The 23,581-nt window shown below is 47.4% G+C and overlaps 1 protein-coding gene across 2 annotated transcripts in view; it reads right to left on the reverse strand.

The window, feature by feature from the left end:
- Window positions 1-544: 544 nt before the first annotated feature.
- SLC24A4 (solute carrier family 24 member 4) overlaps window positions 545-23,581 on the reverse strand; it is a 161,713-nt gene continuing 138,676 nt past the window's right edge. For both annotated transcript variants that reach the window (XM_021679646.1, XM_021679645.1), the window contains exons 13-17: window positions 10,172-10,338; window positions 6,346-6,460; window positions 2,382-2,494; window positions 1,877-1,942; window positions 545-697 (exon numbers count right to left, since the gene is read on the reverse strand). In XM_021679646.1, coding sequence (XP_021535321.1) covers window positions 545-697; window positions 1,877-1,942; window positions 2,382-2,494; window positions 6,346-6,460; window positions 10,172-10,338 — 614 coding nt within the window. The remainder of the gene's footprint in view (window positions 698-1,876; window positions 1,943-2,381; window positions 2,495-6,345; window positions 6,461-10,171; window positions 10,339-23,581) is intronic.

Raw genomic sequence — 23,581 nt, forward strand, 5'->3', positions numbered from 1 at the left:
CCAAACGCTCAGCAGGGTGAGGCCTTGTCCCCTCCGAACTGTGAGTGCTCCTAGCCGAGGTCGGAGGCGCACATGCGGCCTGAGGGACTCACACCCTCCGGCCCAGAGGTGACACTTGAGAGCGACATTCCCGTTTTGCACTTGTCCCAGGGGACCTCCCGTTCTCCTGGCCGCCTCACTCCCGAGGCGACAGAAAGACACATTGCACATGGAAGTCCTCACTACAGTGTCTGAGAGAGGAGAGGGGCCCGCCACACACCTGTGGCTGCCAGCTCAGGGGGCTGCCAGGCGGCTCGGCAGTGGCCCCTCAGTCTTGCCTTGCGTGGGGAGGGCAGAGCTCCGAGGAGGAGGAGGCCACCGCCCAGCGGCCCGGCTCGTGACCAGATGACGAGCACGACGGCCCTTCCTTCCAGCGTGTGGAAGAGCAGAAGGTGACCACCGAGGCAGGAGACACTGGCGGTGGGGCAGGGGAGAGAGCGAGGACACCGGCGCCGGAGAGTCCAGAACAGCTCCCGGGGGTGGGGTGGGGTGCAGCGCCTGGGCTTTAATTGTCTTCTCGGCACATGGGCAAGTTGACGAAGGTGAAGACGTTAAACTCGATCATGATGGAGAAGCACAAGAAGACAGCGTAGAGGGCCAGCACGCAGACACCCAGCTTCTGGTCAAGTCTCCACTTGTTGAGATGGATGCCGAGGACCTGGAGGGACAGAGCGCAAGGATGGGCCCGGGGGTGGGGGGGGCAGAGGAATGAATGCAGTTGTCCAGGCATCTTCCCTGGAAAACTAGACACACGCTACGGACCCCAGAACTTTCTCCAAAATGTGGGCAAGGGCAGAGTGTCACTGCAAGGCACATCCGTGGTCCGGTCTTGCCCTTGACCCAGGCCCACGGGCTCCAGGGACACATGGCAGCTGCCCCCATGGGACGGCCCACCTCGAGCTGGCACACCACTTCCTGGGGACCTGAGTGTCCTCAAGGCCCAGCCCGGCACCAAGGGCCTCCTCCCTGTCCAGACCTTCTCTCGCGACAATCAGGGACCTTCTCGGAGTCCTCTTTGCTGCAGAACTTGGCATCCTCAGCCCTCTTAGGCAAAACTTCTAATGCAGCTATTGGCTCACAGCCTGGCTAACTTCAGGGGTGGGGGGGGCGGGTGGTATGTGTATGCACGTGTGTGTGTGTGTGTGTGTTTGGAGCACATCCTTATTCTACATTCCTTCTAGACTCTCCCGCACTTCATGCCTTTCTTTCTTATCTCTGAATGGAGACTTCCTAAGGGCTGGATCACAGTTACCCCATCAGAGCAAGGCCATGGGTTCTATAGAGACAGACCGATCTGGGTTCAAATCCCAGCTTTCCCATTTCCTACCCCTGTGACCTTGGGCAAGGTACTCAACCCCTTGGCCTCGATTTCTTCTGCCAAATGGGAACAGCATCATCAGGTGGCTGTAAGGATTGAATAAAATAAGCAGAGGTACAGTGTGTAGCTCAAGCCCGGGCGCGTGGAGTAAGGCGACCTCAGCATTACTCACGTGCCAGTCCTGAGGCCTGACAGTCATGTCCCCCCTCTGTCAGCTCGGCTAGGCTGGGGGAAACTTCTCTCCTCCTGGCAGTAGTGAGGGGAGACGGATGGGGCAGTGGGGAGACCGGGATGCAGTTCACTTGCTCTGGTGACTTCTTAGTCACTCAGGGAAAAATGTAGTGGGGGGGGGGTGCCAACGTTCTGGGTGCAAACTGCGTCTGGAGGGCTCTGTGAATCTGTGTTTTCTCAGTGTCATCCCTCGCTGCCAGAGGGAAGAGAGATGGGTTTCAGAGACATTGCAAGTAACGATGCAGGATCAGATGGAATGAAGGACAATTCCAGAACCGGAAGACTCACAGTGAGCGCGACAGAGCCCAGCAACAACACCACGGAATAGACCAGACCCCGGCTGTTGATCTTCACCTGGAAAAACAAACACACACACCCTGAATCTCGGGGCTGCTCGGGGCCCTGTTCTGAGAGCCCAGGGCACCCTCGTGTATTCCTTCTGGAAAGCATAGGATAGGGTGTTCACGGTGAGCCTGTAGTGGGGGAGGGTCAGCTAACCGTGGATCTAAGTCTCCACTCTGCTTGGGAAGGAACCGATGAGGAGGGGACACACGTGTCCGTGGGCTGAGGTGCGGGGTGGCTGCACATGGGGGCTTCCTCCTGCAGGTGCCCCTCAGGCCGTTCCAGAGGTCTCCATGGAAAGTGGGTGCCAGGGTGCCAAGGGGGGGGGCAGTGTGTCCCCTGGGGCTCTCTGCTGGAACAGGGCCAATGCCACCGCCTGTCCCCATCAAGTGCTCGTGTCTGGCGTCCACGCCAGACTTACAAGGCTTATAAGGCAGTGGGAGGAACTTACCGTGGACCCATAGTTAATAACCATGGTCTGCAGGCCCCACGGTATGCCGAGTCCCACCAGGATGTCAAATACATTGCTTCCTATGGTGTTTGAGACCGCCATGTCACCAAGGCCTAGAGCAGACGATTGACACGTGTCATTCACCAAGATCAGGTTGCTGGAAGCCCCTATTTGTGCCCTAGTAGCACTATTCTTCAGAAGGGAATTCCTTCTTCACGGATCCCACATTTCAGGAAATTCTTGTGAGGTCTAAATCCACTCCATGAAGTCTAAGGGGCCTCCTAGGGGCTGAATGATGACCCTTGAGATTCCTATGTTAGAGTCCTAACCTCCAATAGCTCAGAATGTGGCATTTGGAGATAGGATCTTTATAGGATCAGCCACTTAAAAAGAGTCATTGGGGGAGACCCTAATCTGACTGGTGTTCTTACAAAAGGGGACACCTGGACACAGCAGAGAGGGAACATGAAGACGGCCACTTACAAGCCAACGAGAGAGGCCTGGAACAGATTCTCCCTCACGGCCCTCAGGAAGAACCAACTCTGCCAATACCTTGACCTTGGGCTTCTAGCCTCCAGAACCCTGAGACCATACATTTCTGTTCTTTGGTGGTGGTGCTTTGTTATGGCAGCCCTGGGAAACGAATATAGGGCCCTTTATCATTTCTCCTGCTGGGTCGGTCCCCTGATGTTCCCCAAGGACCCACTATGTGCTCTGAGGACCCACTATGTGTGTCACCTTATTGAATCCTCCCAGTTATCCCGGGAGGGAGGGGGCATTGTCCTCATGGCATATGACGGAACCAAGACTTGGGGGCACGCTCGAAGTCACACAGTTTGTGAGCGGTCCAGCATCCTTCACAGAGCCCAGGTGATGGCCCCACGACCTGCGCTCAGAGGATAAGGCATCGGGTCTCATGCCCTGGAGGCTTCTGCAGGGTAAACTCTTTTCTCCCAACTAGACTAGAAGCATCTTAGAGGCTAGGGGCCTCGCCATCATCCTTTGCTTCCTGCCCAGCTGGCTGGGATCATGCTAGCCACACAATCAAAGGACTTAACAGCTCGAGGGGTATTAAAAGTTAGAAAACAAACTTGTACAGATAAGACTCCGGCTGCCTGACATCTGCTCTAACCGGGCCACCTAGCTTTCACCTGACATGACCGTCAGAACCCGGCACAAATGCAAGTGTGCGTGCAACGAACGAGCTTGGAACACGAATGTCTGCAGCCCTAAGATGGCTTGGGTCCCTGAGAAGCTTGCAGCCGCTCAGCCCTGCACCTGGACAGCCGGCTCGCGTCCGTCTGAGCACCGGCCCCGTGGGGGGACGCTGGGCTACCCCCTCCTCCTGCCCTGTTGCTGTCACCTGCGGACCTCCAGGACCCAGTGCCTCCCTCAGGGACCTCACGTTCTTCCTCCCTGTCTCGGCACCGTGCTGGGCGCCTTCAAAATCTTGGTGGTGGTGTTGGGGCGCTGACTCCCGGGGCATCAGCCTCCCAGCGTCTCAGTCTCTGGAACAACGCAGGGACGTGCGACAGCGGTTTTGGGCCAGCTACTCGCCTCTGGTGAGGACGCAGCACCCGCTCGATGGGTCAGGAGGTACGCGGACGCCCGAGTTTGAGAGGAGAGGAGGAGGGGGTCTCAGACTTGGCAGACTTCCCACCCTGCGCCAGTGCTGCCTATCGAGGAAACTTAGGGCAACCTTCTCAAACTTCAAGAGCGTAGGACTCACTTGGGGGCCTGGCGGTGGGTCTGGGGCGGGCCCGAGATTCTGCATTTCTTTTTTTAAATTAATCAATTCATTAATTAATTTTGGGGGGAGAGAGAGCAAGAGCAGGGGGTGGGGAGGGGCAGAGGGGGAGAGAGACTCTGAAGCAGGCTCCACGTTCAGCTCAGCACAGAGCCCAACATGGGGCTCAATCTCACAACCGTGAAATCATGACCTGAGCCGAAACCAAGAGTCGGATGCTTAACCCACTGAGCCACCAAGGCGGCCTGAGATTCTGCATTTCTTACAAGCTCCCTGGTCAAGCTTCTGCTGCCGCCGCCAGCCCGGACCACACTTGGAGCTGTGAGCCTTCGGGAGCCTAGGATGCAGGATCTCCACGTTAGAGCACGTGGCATGGTCTGCTTGTGCAATGGATTCTGAGCAGAGGTTTCTGGACCCTTTGCGATGAAGAAAGTGTCCATGCTTTAACCATGTCTGCTGGATCCTCGGCCAGTGACCCCGGTGTCACTTTCATGATGATACGCTCCACCTGTGCCTTGCCCTCGCTCACTTTCTGTGCCCTCCGCGTTCCACAGGAGTCACCCTGATAGGATGTCCTCCCTCAGAACCCCACCTAGCCCAGGTTCCTACAGAGCCCTTTCTTGACCTCACCGCCCAGGCCTTCACCTTCTAGCGTCATGACTCCAGCCCCCAGCCAGCCTGGACTCCAGGGTTGGTTGTTTCAACAGCACATTCTCTTACCCCTTGACCTTCCCTGCATCCACCCGGCAACCCCAGCTCTGGGTGAACTTGTCATCTCTCACGTGTGTGTCACTGGAGCTGGGTATGCCTGAGTCCCACTTGGCCAAGCTGATGCCACTGAACATCAGCCAGGCCCTTGACGCTCGGTGGCTTTCCTAGTCCTCACTGCACCGGGTTGAACAGTGCCCTCCCGGCACCTGTGCCTGGGGCTTTATTTGCAAATAGGGTCTTTGCAGATGTGATCCAATTAAAATGAGGTCATACTGAATTAGGATGGGCCCCGATGCAATGACGGGTGTCCTCGTAAGGAGAGGGAAGTTTGGACACGGTGACACGCAGAGGGATGAACACCACGTGCCGACAGAGGCAGAGACGACAGTGACGCAGCCCTAAGCCATCCGCCCGGCCACCCCCAGAAGCTGCAGGGAGAGGCCTGGAACAGACCCTTCCCTACAGCCTTTGGAGGGAGTGTGGCCTGGCTGCCACCTCAATTTTGGACTTCTAGCATCCAGAACTGTGCAACTACCAGTCTCTTCTTTTAAGCCACCCCGTTGTGGTGTTTTGGTTATGACAGGCCTAGGAAGTGAATATACTCACCTCAGAGGTCACTCGATTAAACACCGTTCCCCTCAGTTGCTGTCCCCACTGTCCCCACTGTCCACAAGCCTCCGGCCTATGTCAACCACACTCCCACACTTCTCTCCCCTCATCTCAGGTCTTCTCAGGACCGACTGACCCCCTCAGTCAACCCTTTTCTCCTAACTTGGGAGGAATAAAATGTCACTTCCTGCCTGCCAGAGCCCACTTTCCCCTTGGGCACTTCTTTTCTGTCTCCTCTGAGGTGTCATTCTATTATTGGCCCCCAGTGCCCCGCCCCCCATACTTTCACACTTTCATCTGTGGAGGACGATGTGTGGGGGTCCATGCTGGGTTTCGGCCTCACCAGCACACACACCACAATCAGTAAAGGTCAGCCCTTTATGGGGCTTTTGTTCTGCATTAAAGAGCATACAGGTACTCCTTACCTTGCTTAACCCGTGTCAGGTAGTGAGCCCCAAAGAAAAACCACTAACCAACCAACCAAGTAACCAAACCGGTATCCATGTTCTAGAATTTTAAGAATAGGAAAACAGTTGGAGGTACACGATACCCCTCTCCCTTTGCCTTCCTGGGACCCGAAGACTTCTCGTTACTATTGTATTTCGTGTAAGAAGTCGGGGTTTCAGCTCTGTTTAATGCCAGACTGGTGATTTCAGAACAAGTTCCTTTGATCCAAGTCTGCAGAAGCAAATGGTTCTAGAGATCTGGATGGAGGTGTTTATGGCTGTCGTATTCTCTCTCCACGGATGGACTCGGATGCATGATGCTTTCCCCTCATCAGCCGGCTCCATAGCAGGATGTAACAGCTACCGGTCAGAAGGGCCATGAACTCTAACCCCAGTAGGGGCAGGGGGGCCTGCCCGGTGATGCTCACAGCTGGAGGGGCACCACCCTTACCTTGTCTCGCCACGATTAAGCTGGCCATGCAGTCTGGAACACTCGTGCCCGCTGCCAGGAAAGTGATGCCCATGATGACATCGGGGATCCCAAGCGTGTATCCAATAATTGTCACCTGCAGAAGAGTCGGGGGGGGGGGGGACATGAACTCCGGGAGGAATACCCAGGACCTTTGCTTATTCCCAGTGCTTTTAACTGGAACGTAGGACTGCTGTTCTATTTGCTGTTTTAAAACATTTAGAAACTGAAGGAAAATAAAAACAAGACCCACAGACGACCACTATTAGCCTTTTCTGTCAGCCCGTGGTTCTCAAACTCGAGCCCGTGGAAAAGCCTCTGGTGGGCTGGTTACAATGCAGACTGCTTCCCCCGCCCCCCATGTTTCTGATTCAGGAGGCCTGGGGTGAAGCCTGAGAGTTTACGTTCCTACCCAGTTCCCAGGTGGCTACTGGTCTGGGAACCACACTTGAAAACTCTTGCTTTAGAATATATCCTTGACCTTCTTTTTGGTGTGTGTGTGTGTGTGTGTGTGTGTGTGTGTGTTAGACGCTGTGGATACCCTTCCACCTCGTGTCATCATCTTTGATACTATTTCAAACCGATGTGTGGGGGTCCATGCTGGGTTGGATCTATGGTGGCCCCCCATAGATTTCATGGCGTGGCTGAATGGTTCTAGCCAATCCCTCACCATCGGACAGTGAGGCGGTCTCTTTCTTTGCTCCTACGACCTCACAGCATATAACATGTATTGAGCACGTACTGTATACCAGGTGCTTTCCCAGGTATGTTGCGTACACAATCTCAGGTGCTCTATTATCACCACCCACTGGTGAGGGGGCACTGTGGTTACACTTATTTTACGCCCAGGGAAACTGAGGCTCAGAGAGGTTATGCAGCATTGCCTGTGGGCAAGAAGCTGGTGAGCGGTGGAGCTGGGATTCTGGGCCAGGTCTTACTGACTTTAAAGGCCATGCTCCTACCTCAGTTTCATGCACCTTGTGTGTACATCTTTGGGTCCTTATCTTACTGCCTTCTTAGGAAAAGCTCCAAGAAATAGAACTTCCGGATCAAAGGATCCTGATGCAGTCACACACTCTACTGAGAAATGCCTGACACTCGAGAGATGGCTGGCGCCCTGAGCAGGACCCAGATGGAAAGCCCTAGAAGCATTTGGATAACCCCATTAGCTCTGGCTTGCCCTCCCCCCCATCTCTACAATGGGAACCGTGGCACCTCTTAGGGTTGTTCGCATCTCGACTGATGGCTCCAATCCTAGTGAATGGTTGTGTGATTTAGGAGAAGTTGGTTTGCTTCTCTGAGCCTCAGTTTCCTCATCTGCAAAATGGGCTTGCTAATAAAGATTAAGTGAGAAAATGTGAGATGACAGTGCCTGGCCTGTGCAAGATGTTCACAGATGTATGTTTCCCTTCTCTTTCAGACACCGAGGAGGGCAAAACTGAACCATTGATCCATCAATGTTCAGTCTACCTTGGCCATGAACGAGATCTTCACAAGTACAACCAGGCCATGGCTGACAGGCTTTCTTTGGGGGATGCCAGACATCGTCAATACAGGAGCCTGGGTTATTTTGGCATTATGGGGGATGCCTTCATTCCCCCCCTTAAATCACTGAACTACGTGGCTAAGAAGCTGAAGGATAGAAGAACAGAAGGAAGGTCGTGTGTGTGTGTGTGTGTGTGCGTGTGTGCATGCGTGCACACACCATCCAGGGTGCTTCAGACTAGAGATGCCGCCTGTGTGTGGCATTGCCCCGGACTCTAGCCCTGGGCCCTCTGAGCCCACCTGATACTCAGGCTTCCAATAGGGGAGCAGAACTGAGTCCAGAGCTCTGGGGCTATCTGTGCAACCTTGTGGAAGTCGTGGCCCCCCTCTGGCCTTCAGTCTCCCCAACGGTGCAAGGGTGCTGGGCAGGACGATCCCTTTCCAAGGTCCCTCCCTTCACACTGACATTCAAGAATTGTTTTCCCTGAAGCCTTAGGGGTGAGAGATATAAAAGGTGGTAAGAGTAAGGGGTGGGCAGATGAGATGCCATTGCTCCCTGGCGGCCCCCATCAGGTCACAAGGAAAGCAAGCTCATGGCCCAAAATGAAGGCTAACATGGGGTGCTATCGTCTTGACCAATTTCTACCGTCAGGGTCATTCCATTTCCCCCAAACTGCGGCGGGCTGAAGTTCAAAGCCACAGGTAAGGGTGCCCCAGCCAAGCAGTTCCCGTGACCCCAGGCAAGCTACTTCCAGACTCTCTCTACTTTAAGAAGTGCAGGTGGGCTGACTCGAGGTCATGGGGATGTGAGTGTCATTAAACATCTGGCCTCACAGCGAATGAGCAGAGCTGATTTCATAATACTGTTGTTTCCAGTAACTGGAGAAGAGAAAGTTTCACCCATTCATTAATTTGATCTTTCCTAATTCTCATACCTACTCCTCAGATGTCATGCAATACTTTTTTTTCCTTACAGTGTTGTTTTGGGAATGTACTTCAGTAAGAGAATTCCCTGGATCCTTCTATCAAATATAAAGATGGGCCGGTGTTAACCTTCTCTGAAAAATGTCCATTTACAAGGGCAATTCGCATAAGGCATCGTTTTCGTGATCCTTGATTGTCCTCTACTTGGGGGTTTGGATAGTAGCTGTTTTCAACTCTTCCCACACCCCAACACACACACACACACACACCCCGGCATCTATGAGGATTTTAACCTTTGTCTGGACAAAGCATGGATGCAGCCCTGGCTGCCTCTCATGGTGAAAACAGTTGCTATCGACAGTTACGATCGATCAGACATGCTGCCAACTCGAACCACAAAGCCTGAGCAGAGAACTCCATCCTCCCCATGAACTTGTGAGACGGGGACGGTCGTCCCCCTTCTGCAGAGGGGGTGACCGTGGCTCATGGAAGCTGAGTCACCTGCCGAGTTTCACGGCTGGTAAGTGGGAGATCTAGGATTCAAATGCATTTCCATGTGACCCCACAGCCCTCCCCTCCCCACAGGGTGGTACACGGAGCAACAGGGAAAGGGGTTCCTGCTTACCGCCCCCCACCCACAGCCAATGAAAGGTTTGTACAGGGAGCTGTCACGCGTGGCCAGAGGTGCTTACAAAGAGCTATGCCAAAGCCTCTCTGCCTGCAAAACTTCAGTCCAAATGGCATCTGAAAACTCCAGTAAGAAATTGAGGGGCATTTTGGGATAGTCGTTGAGATCATGGACTCAGGAGCCCAACTCTAGAATTTACTGATTATGTAACTAATCGTATAATAGTTGATAATTGTGCAACTGGGCCAATTACTCAATCTGGATGCCTCAGTTTCCTCATCTGTAAAATGGGCAAAATAAAAACCCCTATCCCACTGGGTTGTTATGAGGACCAAATGAGTTTATTGGTAGGGGTTACAGAAAAGACTGCCTTGTGTTCCTCTCCCACTGACTTGTCTCCCTCACCTTCCCCCAGGGGCCCTGGAACGGAAGGGGGACTAGGCACTAGCCCTCCAGAGATCTTCCCGCCATATTCCTTTTCCCATCGCACCTGAGCAGCGGATCTCAGAATCTCTTCTCCTGCCCCCACGCTTGCCTTGAACGTCAGTGCCATGCTGTGTCCATCCGGGTATCCCTGGTGCCGAGCTCAGCCCCAGGCACCTCTGCTGAAACCCCCTTCTACTGAGAAATAAGCCAACGTCTGCAAAGGGAGGCGACTTGCTCAAGGTGGCACCACCGTGTCTGAGGTCGCTCTTGAACCCAGCTCTCCCACCTCCGGCAGGTGCTGGGCAGGGGCTGTCTGTACGGCCCACCCCCGCTTCCGCCACTCACCAGCCACACCATTAGGTAGGAGAAGACAGCGATCCACAGCGTGGCGGTGATGAAGGTGACCATAAAGTATTTCTCCCAGCGGGGCTTGCTGCAGTTGGGGATGGTGATGCACAGGAGGAAGATGAGTGGCCAGGTGAACACCCACTTGGCTTTGTCCCCTCTTGCCTCTGCAGTGGGATGGGGTGGAGCCAGAAGGGGGAGGAGAGAAACATATACCAGGTTACACACCTGCTAGTCTACCTGCCTATCACTTTGTGTTTTAGTAGTTTCTTCATCCATTAAACGGAAACATTTTCTTTCTTGGTTGTTGCAAGAATGACATGATATAATGTACAAAAAAGACCCAGCAGGGGCGCCTGGGTGGCTCAGTCGTTGGGTGCCTGCCTTCGGCTCAGGTCACGGTCCCAGGGTCCTGGGATCGAGCCCCGCATCGGGCTCCCTGCTCGGCGGGAGGCCTGCTTCTCCCTCTCCCACTCCCCCTGCTTGTGTTCCCTCTCTCGCTGTGTCTCTCCCTGTCAAATAAATAAAATCTTTAAAAACAAAAAAAAAAAGACCCAGCACACACTGTGGCATATAGTTAGTACTCTGGAAATCTCAGCTCCTTTGTTCCAAGGTCATATACTCCGCTTGTTGTAGATACAAGACTAAAATGTGAGTGTCTGGCTGGCAGGCGTGACCCCACTGGCCCCTACCAAGAGAATCCACAAACAATTCAACCACGGAAAGGTGGCCTCACTAAGCCACTGGGTGCAAGCATAGTGTCCTTAATTAGCCACTGAGTACGGTGGGCACATGCAGGCTCAAAATTAGCTTGTTGGCCACGCCAATGAAATCGTGGAGGACGGACTTCTGAGGATTCTCTCCTCCACAAAGCAATGAGAACACGGGCAAAAATGGTCAGAATCAGCCTTTTTCAGAACTCTGGAAATTAACCAAAGGTATGTAGTAATTCCAGCAGAGTTTCCTTAAGAAAATTGGCAGGATCTCATTGAGAACAGTGAGCTTTGTGGAGTTTTAACTTGCTCTATTTTCCAGTCCCTTCCACCAGCTCTGGAGTCGCCTTGAGAGCCAGCATCCTGGCATCCACCACAGGGGGCAGGGCTGGAGCTTCTTCCAAGTCCATTCTCAGAGAACTGGCTTTATTTGACCTATCTGGTGGTTTTCTGGAAGATCCCACTTTCAAGGCTGTCTTTATTTTTCCTGAATCAGAGCTCAGCCAGTGTGAATAGCATTTTCCTTGGGGCATTTGTTGAAAACAATCAGAGGCAACCGTTGAACATCACACTGTCCAAGGTGGTGGGTAACAGTTGAGACAAACAATGAACTGGCCAAACAGCTTAAAAGGCAAAACTGGGGAATGGGATATCTATAGAGGGCTTTGCAAAGCTCCCACATATTTGGGAATCTAAAAGACCATGAGTATGCATAGGGCTGTGCCCGCGGATATTTGCATGCTCAGTAAAGATTTGAGGATGCCCTAAGCTTTCACCTCTGCCTAATGTTGAGGCTCTGAGCAAGTAAGAAAGTAAAAACTAAGGTAGATTTGTGAACTATCTGCCTCAGTGTTGAAGGTGTGCCCCCAAACACACGCAGAACTTAACAGCAAAGACTGGAAGACTTACTTGGTCCAGGCATCTAAGGAAATCTCTGTGCAATCATTAGATGACCTTAAGAGAACCTAGCAGATATTTCCGTGTCCACACACAATGAAGAAGACAAATTTTACAGAATTACCTGAAAACGGTGACTAAACAAACAACAGCAATAAATAGCAGTGACAAGCAGCCCTGGGAAGGGAGAAGAATATGATTTCTAGCATTGTCAAATTGTATTATTTTAAATGGCCAGTTTCCAACAATAACATCAAATTATGAGACATGCAAAGAAAGAAGAAAGTATGGTCCATACACAGGAAAAAAAAAAATCAGTCTAAACTACCTCTGAGGAATTACAGACATTGGATTTACTAGACAAAGACTTTACTTTTTATTATTATTATTTTTAAAGATTTTATTTATTTATTTGAGAGAGAGAGAATGAGAGAGAGCAAGCACATGAGAGGGGGGAGGGTCAGAGGGAGAAGCAGACTCCCCGCCGAGCAGGGAGCCCGATGCAGGACTCGATCCAGGGACTCCAGGATCATGACCTGAGCCGAAGGCAGTCACTTAACCAACTGAGCCACCCAGGCGCCCTACTTTTTATTATTATTTTAAAGTTTGTTTATTTACTTATTTACTCATTTATTCATTCATTTTAGTAATCTCTCTACACCCAGCGTGGGGCTCAAACTCATGACCCCAAGATCAAGAGTAGCACGCTCTTCTGACCAAGCCAGCCAGGTGCCCCTAGACAAAGACTTTATATTAGCTGTTTTAAACATATTCACAAAGGAGTTGTCAAAATGTCTAAAAAAACTAAAGAGGAGAGAATGATTTCTCACCAGAGACTATCAATAAAGAAGTAAAAACCATAAAAAAGAACCGAGAGAAATTCTGGAGTTGAAAAGTAAAATAACCGAGAAATTCACTGTTGGGGCTCAACAGCAGATTTAAGCAGGAAGAAGAAATCAATCAATGACCTTGAGGATAGGCCAGCTGAGATGATCTAGTTTCAGAAACAGAAAGAAAAAGGGAAAAAATGCAGGAAAAATACCCGAAGAACTCACATTCAGAAAGTTCCCAAATCTGATGAAAAACATTAACATATACATTCAAGAAGGATACACATTATTCTCAAGCTCACATAAAACATTCTTCAGGATAAGCAACACCTCAGGTCATAAAAACAAGCATTGATACATTTAGAAGGATTTAAATCACATGAAGTATGTCCTACAACCACTCCGCAATGGAAAAAACTTAGAAATCAGTAACAGAAGGAAAACTAAAAGTTCACAAATATGCAGAAATTAAAGAACACGCTCCTAAATAACCAATAGGTCAAAAAAGAAATCACAAGGGAAATTAGAAAATACTTTGAAATGAATGAAAATGAAAACACAACATACCAGAACTTATGGGATGCAGGAAAAACAGTGCTTAGAAATTTATAGCTATAAATGACCATACTAAAAAAGAAGAAAGAGCTTAAATCAATGACCTAATCTTCCTCCTTAAGACAAAAAAAAAAAGAGCAAAGTAAGCCCCAGAAAAGAAATAATCTAGATTAAAGTGGAATAAAATAGAATTTTTTTAAAAAAGGAAATCAATGAAAATAAAAGTTGGTTCTTTAAAAAGATCAATGAGGGGTGCCTGGGTGGCTCAGTTGGTTAAGCGTCTGCCTTTGGCTCAGGTCATGATGTCAGGGTCCTGGGACTGAGTCCCCCATCATGCTCCCTGCTCGGTGGGGAGCCTGCCTCTCCCTCTCCCACCCACTTGTTTTTTCTCTCTCTCTCCCTCAATACATAAAATATTTTAAAAAATAAAAGATCAATGAAATTGACAAACTGTTAACTAGACTGACCATGAAAAAAAAAAAGAAGACTCAAATTACTAAAATCAGGAATGAAAGAGGATGACAGTTATGTGCCTCACAGAAATAAAAAGAATTATTAAAGAAATACTATGAACAACAGTGTGCCAACAAATTACATAACCTAGATAAAACAGACAACATCCTACAAAGATAAAGATACCAAACCTGACTAAAAAAGAAAAAAAAAAATCCAGTAAGACTTATAACAAGAGATTGACATAGTAAAAAAACAAACAAACAAAACAAACAAACAGAAAAACTTTCCTTAAAGTAAGGCCAGGACCAGATGTCTACCAAATGTTTAAAAAAGATTTAGCATGAATCCTTCACAACTCTTCCAAAAGGTAGAACAGAAAGGAACAGCTCCCCATTCACTCCATGAAGCCAGAATTATCCTGGTAGCAAAGCCAGACACCAAGAGAAAAGAAACACAGACCAATATCCCTTATGAATATAGATGCAAAAATCTTTAACAAAATTCTGGCAAACTGAATCCAGCGAACATATAAAAAGGATTATGTACCATGACCAAGTGGGATTTATCCCAGGAATGCAGGCTTGGTTCAAATATGAAATTTAATCAATCCAGTATACCATGTCAATAGAATAAGGGGGAAAAAAACCCTGCATAATCATGTCCACTGAGGCAAAAAGAAAAAGACAGGCATTTAACAAAATTCAACACCTTTTCAAAACACTCAGCAAACTAGGAAGAGAAGAGAATTTCTTCATCCTGATAAAGGGCATCTATAAAACCCTCACCGCTAACATCATAGTTAATGGCGGAAGACTGAAAGCTTTCAACATGATGAGGATGTCTGCTCTGATCATTTCTATTCAATACAGTACTGTGTTAGCCAGGAACACTAGGCAAGAAAAAGAAGTCATTCAGCTTGGAAAGAGAAAGTAAAACTATCCCTATTTGTATATGGCATGATCTCTCTTGTAGAGAGAATGTTGTAAAAAGTCCACATACACACAAAAAACTATTACAGTAAATCAATTTAGCCAAGTTGCAAGATAAGAAGATCAATATACAAAATAAGGTTGTATTTCTACATGCTAACAATGAACAATCCAAAAATGAAATTAAGAAAACCAGTTCCATTTACGATAGCAGCCAACAAAACAAAACAAAACAAAAACAACCCTTAGGAATAAATGTAACAAAAGATGTATAAGATTTATATGCTGAAAACTACCAAACATTGAAGGAAATTTAAAAAGCCTTAAATAAATGGAAAGCTATTCTGTACTTGGATCAGAAGATTTAATATTAAAATGGAAATGCTCCCCCAAAACTGATCTACAGACTCAATGCAATCCCTGTTAAATCCTAGCTGACCTTTTTTTTTTTTTAATAGAAATTGACCAGCTGTTTCTAATAGTTATATGGAGATGCAAGAGACCCAGAATAGCCAAACTAATCCTGGAAGAAGAACAAAGTTGGAGGACTTACATGCCCTGATTTTAGAATTTAATACAAAGCTACAAGCAATCAAGAGAGTATGCTACTGGCGTAAGGATTTATAAATCAATGGAGGAGGATTTTGAGTCCAGAAATAAACTCATCCATTTAAGATGAATTGATTTTTAAAAAAGGTGTCAAGACTATTCAATAGGGAAAGGACAGTCTTTTTTAACAAATGGTTCTGGGACAACCTATCCACATGCAAAAGAATGAAATTAGACCCCTCCCTCACACCACATACAAAAATTAACTCAACATATTGAAGATCTAAATATGAGGTGAAACTATAACATTTAGATGAACATGAAGGCACAGCTCTTCATGACACTGGATCAGGCAACGGTTTCTTAAAAGACACCAAAAAACACAAACAAAAGAAAAAAATAGATACACTGGGTTTTACCAAAATTTAAAAGTTTTGAGCTTCAAAGGACACTATCAAGGAAGTGAAAGACAATCCACACGATAGGAGAAAATATTTGGAAATCACATAAAGGTCTAGTTTGCAGAATATGTAAAGAACTCATCATTCGACAATAAAAAAAAATCCCAATCTGAAAAATAGGCATAGGATTTGAATAGATGGTTCTCCAGAGAAAATATAAAAATAGCCAATTAGTATGTGAAAAGGAGCTCAACATCTTTAGTCATTAGGAAATGGCAAATAAAACTACTTTGTACCCACAAGTATGACTATACCAAAAAAGGCAGATAATAATATGGGCAAAGATATGGGAAAACGCAGACCCTCATACACTGCTGGTGGGAATGTAAAATGGCGCATGCAGCCTCTTGGAAAATAGTTTGGCAGTTCCTCAATATGCCCACACAAAAATTTGTACTCAAATGCTCATATCAGCATTACTTATAATAGCCAAAAAGTAGAAACAACTCAAACATCCATCAATGAATGAACAAAATGCAGCATATAAACACAATGTAATGTTATTCATCCATAAAAAGGAATGAAGTACCAACCCATGCTACAACATGGATGAACCTAGAAAACTTGCAAAATGAATGAGACCAGACACAAAAGGCCATGTTATGTGATTCTGTTCACATGAAATGTCTAGAATAGGCAAATCCAACAGAGACAGAAAAATCAATAGTTGGGGGGGTGGGAGTGATTGTTCATGGATGTGGGGTTTTTGGGGCAGAGAAATGAAAATTTTCTGGAATTGGGAGCCTGGGTGGTACAGTCGGTTAAGCATCTGACTCTTGGTTTCAGTTCAGGTCGTGATCTCACTCAGGGTTGTGAGATTGAGCCCTGCGTCAGGCTCTGGCTCAGCATGGAGTCTGTTTGGGATCGTCTCTCCCTCTGCCCCGCCCACTTGTGCACGCATGCGCACTCTCTAAAAAATAAATCTTAAAAAAAAAACGTTCTGGAATTATATAATAATGGTTGAACAACTTTGTGAATACACTAAAAACCACTGAACTAGATACTTCATTAGGGTGAATTTCATGATAAAATGAATTATGTCTCAATAAAAAAACTGCAAAGTAGGCTGGCAGGAGCTGTGTTAGCTCTGTACATCTGGGCTTGAATCTTCCTAAATCATTAAAAGCATATTTACTAAGAAAAAAACACCCCAGCCTGCTTATAATAATGAACCAACAGACTATGGTTAGCTCAAAAATTGGCAAATCCATTCACGTATTCATCCTAGAAACTTCATCAGAAAGACATCTGTCTTCCCAGTTCTTTCTCTACATACATTTCTGTGCCTTGTAATCCTTGCATAAAGAGCAGAAAGGTTTCCTGCCTGATTGGATTGTCCAAAATTCCTGGCTCTTCCCTTGTCAGCCCACACCCCAATCCATCTAGGCCGCCGGGCGTCTCCACAATTGACCTAAAACTCCATACATGCGGGAAGAATCCACTTCGGGGAATTGTAACCCTGAACATTTAAGGGCCTGGGAGCATCTTTGGAGATACATACAAACGCCACAGCACGAAGATCATTTTCTTATTTTCACAGACACGAAATTGTGTTGTTTTTGCCTGGTATGGGTTTCACATCTGGTTTGGACATCTACCCTGAGCTGGCCCCACCCAGCTGGCAAGCCTCAGGGCCCACCATTGTTTTCTATAAAACAATGCTCCATCAGACCTGTTCTGCTGTGTTGTTCAACTGTTGGAGGCGATCCATTAATGGACTGTGAGAGCAATTAAGTGGATGGCAACTAGCATATTCTTTAAAAGAAGTAAATAATAGTGTTAGGGTATATAGTAAGAGTTAAATATTATTCTATGAGACTTCTGTTTCCCTTTTATAGATACTTGTGTGTGAAATAGTTATTGCTACAGATCATGGTCATATGTGGAAAACTTCCACAGGGCTCATGCTATGCCCCCCACTCCTCCCCCCTGAACCCCCCACCCTCTATCTGCAGCCTCCCCCATTGTTCTGACGCTTCTGGAAAGCCTTTCCTCATTAACTCAGTCCATGGTGATCTCTTTCTTCTGTAGCTGCTTTGACTTTTAAGGATATTTGTGAGCTATTGAAACTAGCGAAGCTGACCTAGGGCCTCACTGCCCGAATCCCCCATCTACACTTTTCCAGGACAGGGTGCAAAAACAGCTGGTAACAGCTTTGGGTGCCTTCTGCACTCGTCTGGAGCATACGATTAGCAGGAGGTGACACGCTGTCCTATTTGCTAACGGCTTGCACTGTGTAATTCAGCACTTTATTTACTGTTTTGTTCCCTGACTGCTGGGTATGAAGTGCAATAACTAAAGGCCAGAGACAAGACAGGCAGTGGGCAAAGCTCTGGCATCTGACATGGGGGTCAGATCCCACTGGGTAAATCATCAGCTACCGATCACAGGGCAAGCAGTCCCCCAAACCTTTTTCTTACTTTAGATTGGGGGTGATAATAGCAAACTGGGGGCTTGGGAACAAGACAGTATCTGTCAGTGCACCCCTCACCATTACTATTGGAACTACTAATCCGGAGCCAGTTCCGGATATTTTAGGGAGACCATGGCTCTCTATGTTGGCTTGGGTGACACAGTCACTGGGATGAGTTTTGAAGCCAGAGTTTGAGCTGCCCACAGGCAGGGACCTGCTAGATCCTTACACGCTTGTGCTCTCAGCAGAGCCCCAGTACGTGTGAAATGAACGGGAGGCCAAGGACCACCCAGGACATAGGGACAAGAATAGGAAAAACACCATCAGAAATAAAAAGGAATTTTTAAAATCTCACATAGCAGACATGAGAATTCCCATTTGAAAGCCTTTTCCCTGGAGAGGATTTCTCTAGATCATGCCAATGAAATGAGAAATTTCCTGAACTTCTCCAAGAGAACAGAACACATCACGAGGATTTGTTACTGGAGTAGAAACAGAGAACGCAGTCACAACTGCCTGGGGAAAGGAGATGCCAATGTCCTGGAACCACCATCCCAGGCCCTGCTGGGCACAGGAGCTTGGATTCAGTGAGATTTCTGGGACAACTCTGGCAGCGATCCCAATCAGGGGGGCTATTTTCTGCCAGCCATGTTTGTGCTCCTGCCTGTGACTGGCCCAAGGGTAGTTCCAATCACACTCCGTTATCACAGTCTGTTTCCCAGGACATTGAACTTGGGACCGACGACAGTGTGCATGGTGGAATTGTGAAGTGAGGATAGGACAGGCAGAGGAAGCAAGTCTGAGGGGCAAGGGCTTACACAGGGACGAGGAAGAGGACAGGGAGAGAGGGGCCGGCCCGATCCTGTTTCCTGGCTCTGCTTGGTCCTGAGACCCACCTGCACCAGCTCCAGGAAACACCTATGTACCTTTCTCATAAAATTGCTCAGGTGAGCTCTAGCTCACTTCTTACTTGCAACCAAAGGGTCCTAAGCAATAGAGTTAAGAAGACAGGAACCACCCTGCTGTAGGAGGGGCTTTTCTTCCTGGCTGGAAGCATCTCACTCCTTGTTTTAATTCTGTGCTCACCACACAACCTCCTGCCCCAGGATGTGGTCTCCTGACATGTCCACCAGTCTGGCCCCCAGCGTTCACATCTGCAAAGTGAGAGGATGAGACTAGACCATTGGTTTTCAGTTCTTGCTGATCATCCACATCACCTTGGCAGGGCGGCGGCGGCGGGGGGGGAATTGCTAACAGATTCCTGAGTCCTACCAAGATTCAAGGTCTGAGGCTGTTCCCAAATACATATTATCTTACCAAACCCACATCTAGTGTGCTGTAAAATGCACCTAGCATTGGTTTTAATCAGGTATGGTTAAGACGCGCAGACAAAAATAATCGTCATGAAAAAAGTTTTCATATTCACGGATCCCTAGAAACAGGAGGCAAGGTATGCCATGCTGAGTCACAGGAAGAAGCACCCGGGTTGGTCAGGAGGCAGGAGGAGCAGGAGGAAAGCATGGGCAGGAGCCTTTATTGAGATTTCCACGCGAAAAGACAAGGCAGAGTAGGAAGGCTTTGGATTGGCTAGTTTGAATAATCTCAGCAGGCTCTGGGGGCTAGAGGCCATCTCTAGTTATCTGGTACTTGACCCTGGGGGGATGGGGGGCAGAGGAATACCGCCTCCTGGAGTGGGAGAGGCAGACAGAGGAGGTGGTTTAGAGTACTGGGATCTGGATTGGTTAGTTTGCATTGGTTAGTTTGTGCTCCTGGATGAGTAGTTTGCGTGATATATAAAAATTGGCAAGTCTGAGCACTTCTGGGTTGTACTGGGCATGCACTGTTCTTATCTGGCCAGCATCCATTCCTCTACTGGTAACAGCAAGCTAATGTTCCTTTAGGGAGCCAACCCTCCATCCCACATCAGCTCACGTGGTTTGGAGGGCTGACTCTACCTCCTAGCTCTTCGGGTGTGAGTCAAGCGTGGCTAATCATGCATCCCATAAATACGTGGCGTGTGCATTCTCTGGACTTGGCACTGTTCTAGGTACTGGGAATCCAACAGTGAATAAGACAACACCCTTGCCACTAGGAGGTTTACACAGGTTTGGGGCTGGGCACATGACTAGAGAGTCAACCCTGGGGATTTTGCCAGGAATATCTGCCTCTAATATCCATTGTCCCTTTCTTATTAGAGGAACCCTATTTTGCTTGCGAGAGTCATTTTCCAGCTAAAAATCTTAATTTTCTAGGCTTCCTTGCAGGTAGGAGAGGTCACAGCTGTAACAAAGAGATCTATTTGGAAGTCTATATGGTGGAGCTTCCAGGAAAGTGAATATTTTTGTGATAAGAAACAAGCTTTTGGAGCGCCTGGGTGACTCAGATCACGATCCTTGGGTCCTAGGATTGAGCCCCTTGTTGGGCTCCCTGCTCAGCGGGGAATCTGCTGCTTCTTCTCCATCCCCACTGCCCCCCGCCCCCGCTCATGCCCCCTCTCTTGCTCTCTCAAATAAATGAAATCTTTAAAAAGAGACCAGCTTTAGTGACATGTGTCTCCTGCCCTTTGTCCTTCCTCCTTGTTCCTGGGTGGAACTTGGGCACCCTGGAGCTGCAGGACCAACTGGCAACCTTGAAGACAAAAGCCGGCCACTAAGGATGGAGGAATAGAAATGGAAACTGGTGATAGGACAGAGCTGCAAGACTCAGGGCTTCTTGTTAGGTAACAAAAATTCCTTGAGGCAAAGGTTCTGTCACTTGAATTTTCTGTTACATGCAGCTGAATGCAATCCTTAACTCAGAGGTACCACCTGTGCACTGAATTAACCCAATGGGATGTCAGCCCAGATGGCTGGTGGCTGGTGGCCATCTCTGCAAGCTGCCCAAGCATAAAGCCAACCCAGGGAAAGCACAGACGGACAGTATTCTGTAACCATCTGAGCCCAATGTTCAACTCTGCCTGAAGGTAGATTCTCCCAGTGAACTTGCCACAGTGGGCTTTTTGGCTTAAATCAGCCTGAATTGGGTTTCTCTAACATTAAGAGTATGGACTGGGGCACCTAGGTGGCTCAGTCGGTTGAGCGTCTGACTCTTGATTTTAGCTCAGGTCATGATCTCAGGGTCATGGGACTGAGCCCTATGTCAGGCTCCAAGCTGGGTGTGGAGCCTGCTTAAGATTCTCTCTTCTTCTCCCTCTGTTCCCTGCCCCTCCCCCCACCCCCCACATGCACATGCCCTCTCTCTCAAAAAGAGAGAGTCTGGACTAATTCATGGGTGAAATGAGTTTGGGGCGGGTACCGACAGGGGTAATGGGACAGTGTCTATACCTAGGGATATCTCCCCTACCACCTCCACCAGGAGTCCCTGTGGGCCCTCACTGCTTTTCCCTCAAGTTCAACGTCAGGGACACCTGAGAGATGCTCCTCATGGACTCTGACTGATGTGCAAACACAAGTGAAAGAAGGGCTTCAGTCGTTTGTGTCACTAAGCTCTCAGGTTTTCCTTTTGAAGTAGAAAATTACAATTATGTGCAAAAAAGTCTTTAAAATAAACTGTAACAAAACAGATGGCTAATCATACTGGAAGCAAAAATTAAGAACGGATGCAGTTGTTGATGAAAAACTTCAACAGATTAATTTGGATGGCGTACTAGGCACTCCAACTAAGGCAGTGGTTAACTTGTGGTGTGCAGGGCTTTGTCACTGCATGATCGAGATATTCATGAACCCTGGAATGAGGGGCATCTACAAGATCTAGGGATTGTAGCTCTAGGCCAGTGGTCCTCAACCGTGAGTTTAAATCTGAATTCCCTGGGGAGCTCATTAGATGCTCCTGTACACCCCCCAGAGCTAATAGTTTGGCAGGTTTGGAATAGGGGCCCAAGAATTTCCATTTCTAACAAGTTCCTACGTGCTGCTGTGCTGCGACCACACTCTGGGTACCACCACTTCTGATCAGCTCTATATTTAAAAGCAACTGAGATACAATTAACATTAAAAATTCACCCATTTAAGTGTATAATTAGTGGGTTTTCATATGTTACAAAGCTGTGTAGCCAATCACCACTATGTAATTCCCACGTGCTTTTCACCACCTCCAAAAGAAAACTTGTACCCATAAGCAATCATTCCCCATTCCCCTCCTCTCTCAAATTCTGGTAACCACTAATCTGTCTCTATCAGACTGACCTATTTTGGACATTCCATATAAATGGAGTCATAGTCGTAGGCTTCTGTGTCTGCCTTTCACTTACATGTTTTTAAACTTCATCCATGTTGCAGCACACAGCAGTATTTCCTTCCTTTGTATGGATGAATAACATTCAATTGTATGGATACACCAGTTTGCTTCCCCGTTCATCACTCGATTGATGTTTGGATTGTTGCTACTTCTTGGCTACCATGATTGATGCTATGAATATTCACGCCCAAGTTTTTGTGTAGACATGTTTTCATTCCTCCTGGGCATACAACTAGGGGTGGAATCGCTGCACCATATAGTGACTCTACGTTTAACTCTTGGAGGAACTGATAGACTGTTTCCCAAGAGGCATACCATTTTACATTTCCAACAGCAGCGTTTGACGGTTCCAATAGGTCCAAATCCTCTCCAACACATTGCTGTCTCTTTTTGAATCTAGCCATTCTAGTGAAGTGGTATCTCACTGCGGTTTTGACTTGCATTTCCCTGACGACTAATAATGTTAAGCATCTTCTAACATGGACTTACTATTTGTGTATCTTCTTTAGAGAATGGTCTATTCAAATCCTCTACCCATTTTTAAAATTAGGTTGTCTTTCCAGTGTTGAGTTCTAAGGGTTCTGTATATATTCAGGATACTAGATCCTTACCAGAAATACGATTTACAAATGTTTCATTCCATTCTAGGGTTGTCTTCTCACATTCGGTGTCCTATAAATCACAAAAGTTTTAAGTTTTGATGAAGTGCAATTTATGCTTTCCTTCAGCTACTTATGATTTTGTTATATTTAAGACTCCATGGTCTAACCCAAAGTCATGAATATGGACACTTGTTTTCCTCTAAGAGTTTTGCATTTTTAGCTATTACATTTAGGTCTGTGTCTTGTATTGAATTATCTTTTGTATATAGTGTGAGTTTGGGATTTTTTTTTTTTTTAAATGTGGCGATCATCTTTCTAGCACCATTTCTTGAAAAGACTCTTCTTTCCCAATCAAATGGTCTTGGGACCCTTGTCAAAAATTACTTGACTTTAAGTGTATGGGTGTATTTCAAGACTCTCAATTCTATTCCACTGATCTATACTACTGTCCTTATTTCCAGTACAAGTCTTGATTACATCTTTGTAGCAGGTTTTAAAATCAGGAAGTGTGAGTCCTTCATCTCTGTTCTTTCTCAAGATTGTTTTGGTTATTTGGGGCCTCCCACATTCTCCCTATATGAATTTTAGGATTAGCCCATCAATCTCTTGCAAAAAAAAAAAAAAAAGCTAGTGGTGATTTTGATTGCTCTGAATCTGAAGATTAATTTGGGGACTTGTGTCATTTAAAAGACCTTGATGTCTCCCTATCCATAAACATTGGATGTCTTTCCATTTAGATCTTTAATATCTCTCAATAATATTTTGTAGT

The sequence above is a fragment of the Neomonachus schauinslandi genome, chromosome 9 (genome assembly GCF_002201575.2).
Source record: "Neomonachus schauinslandi chromosome 9, ASM220157v2, whole genome shotgun sequence".
NCBI classification, from domain to species: Eukaryota; Metazoa; Chordata; class Mammalia; order Carnivora; family Phocidae; genus Neomonachus; species Neomonachus schauinslandi.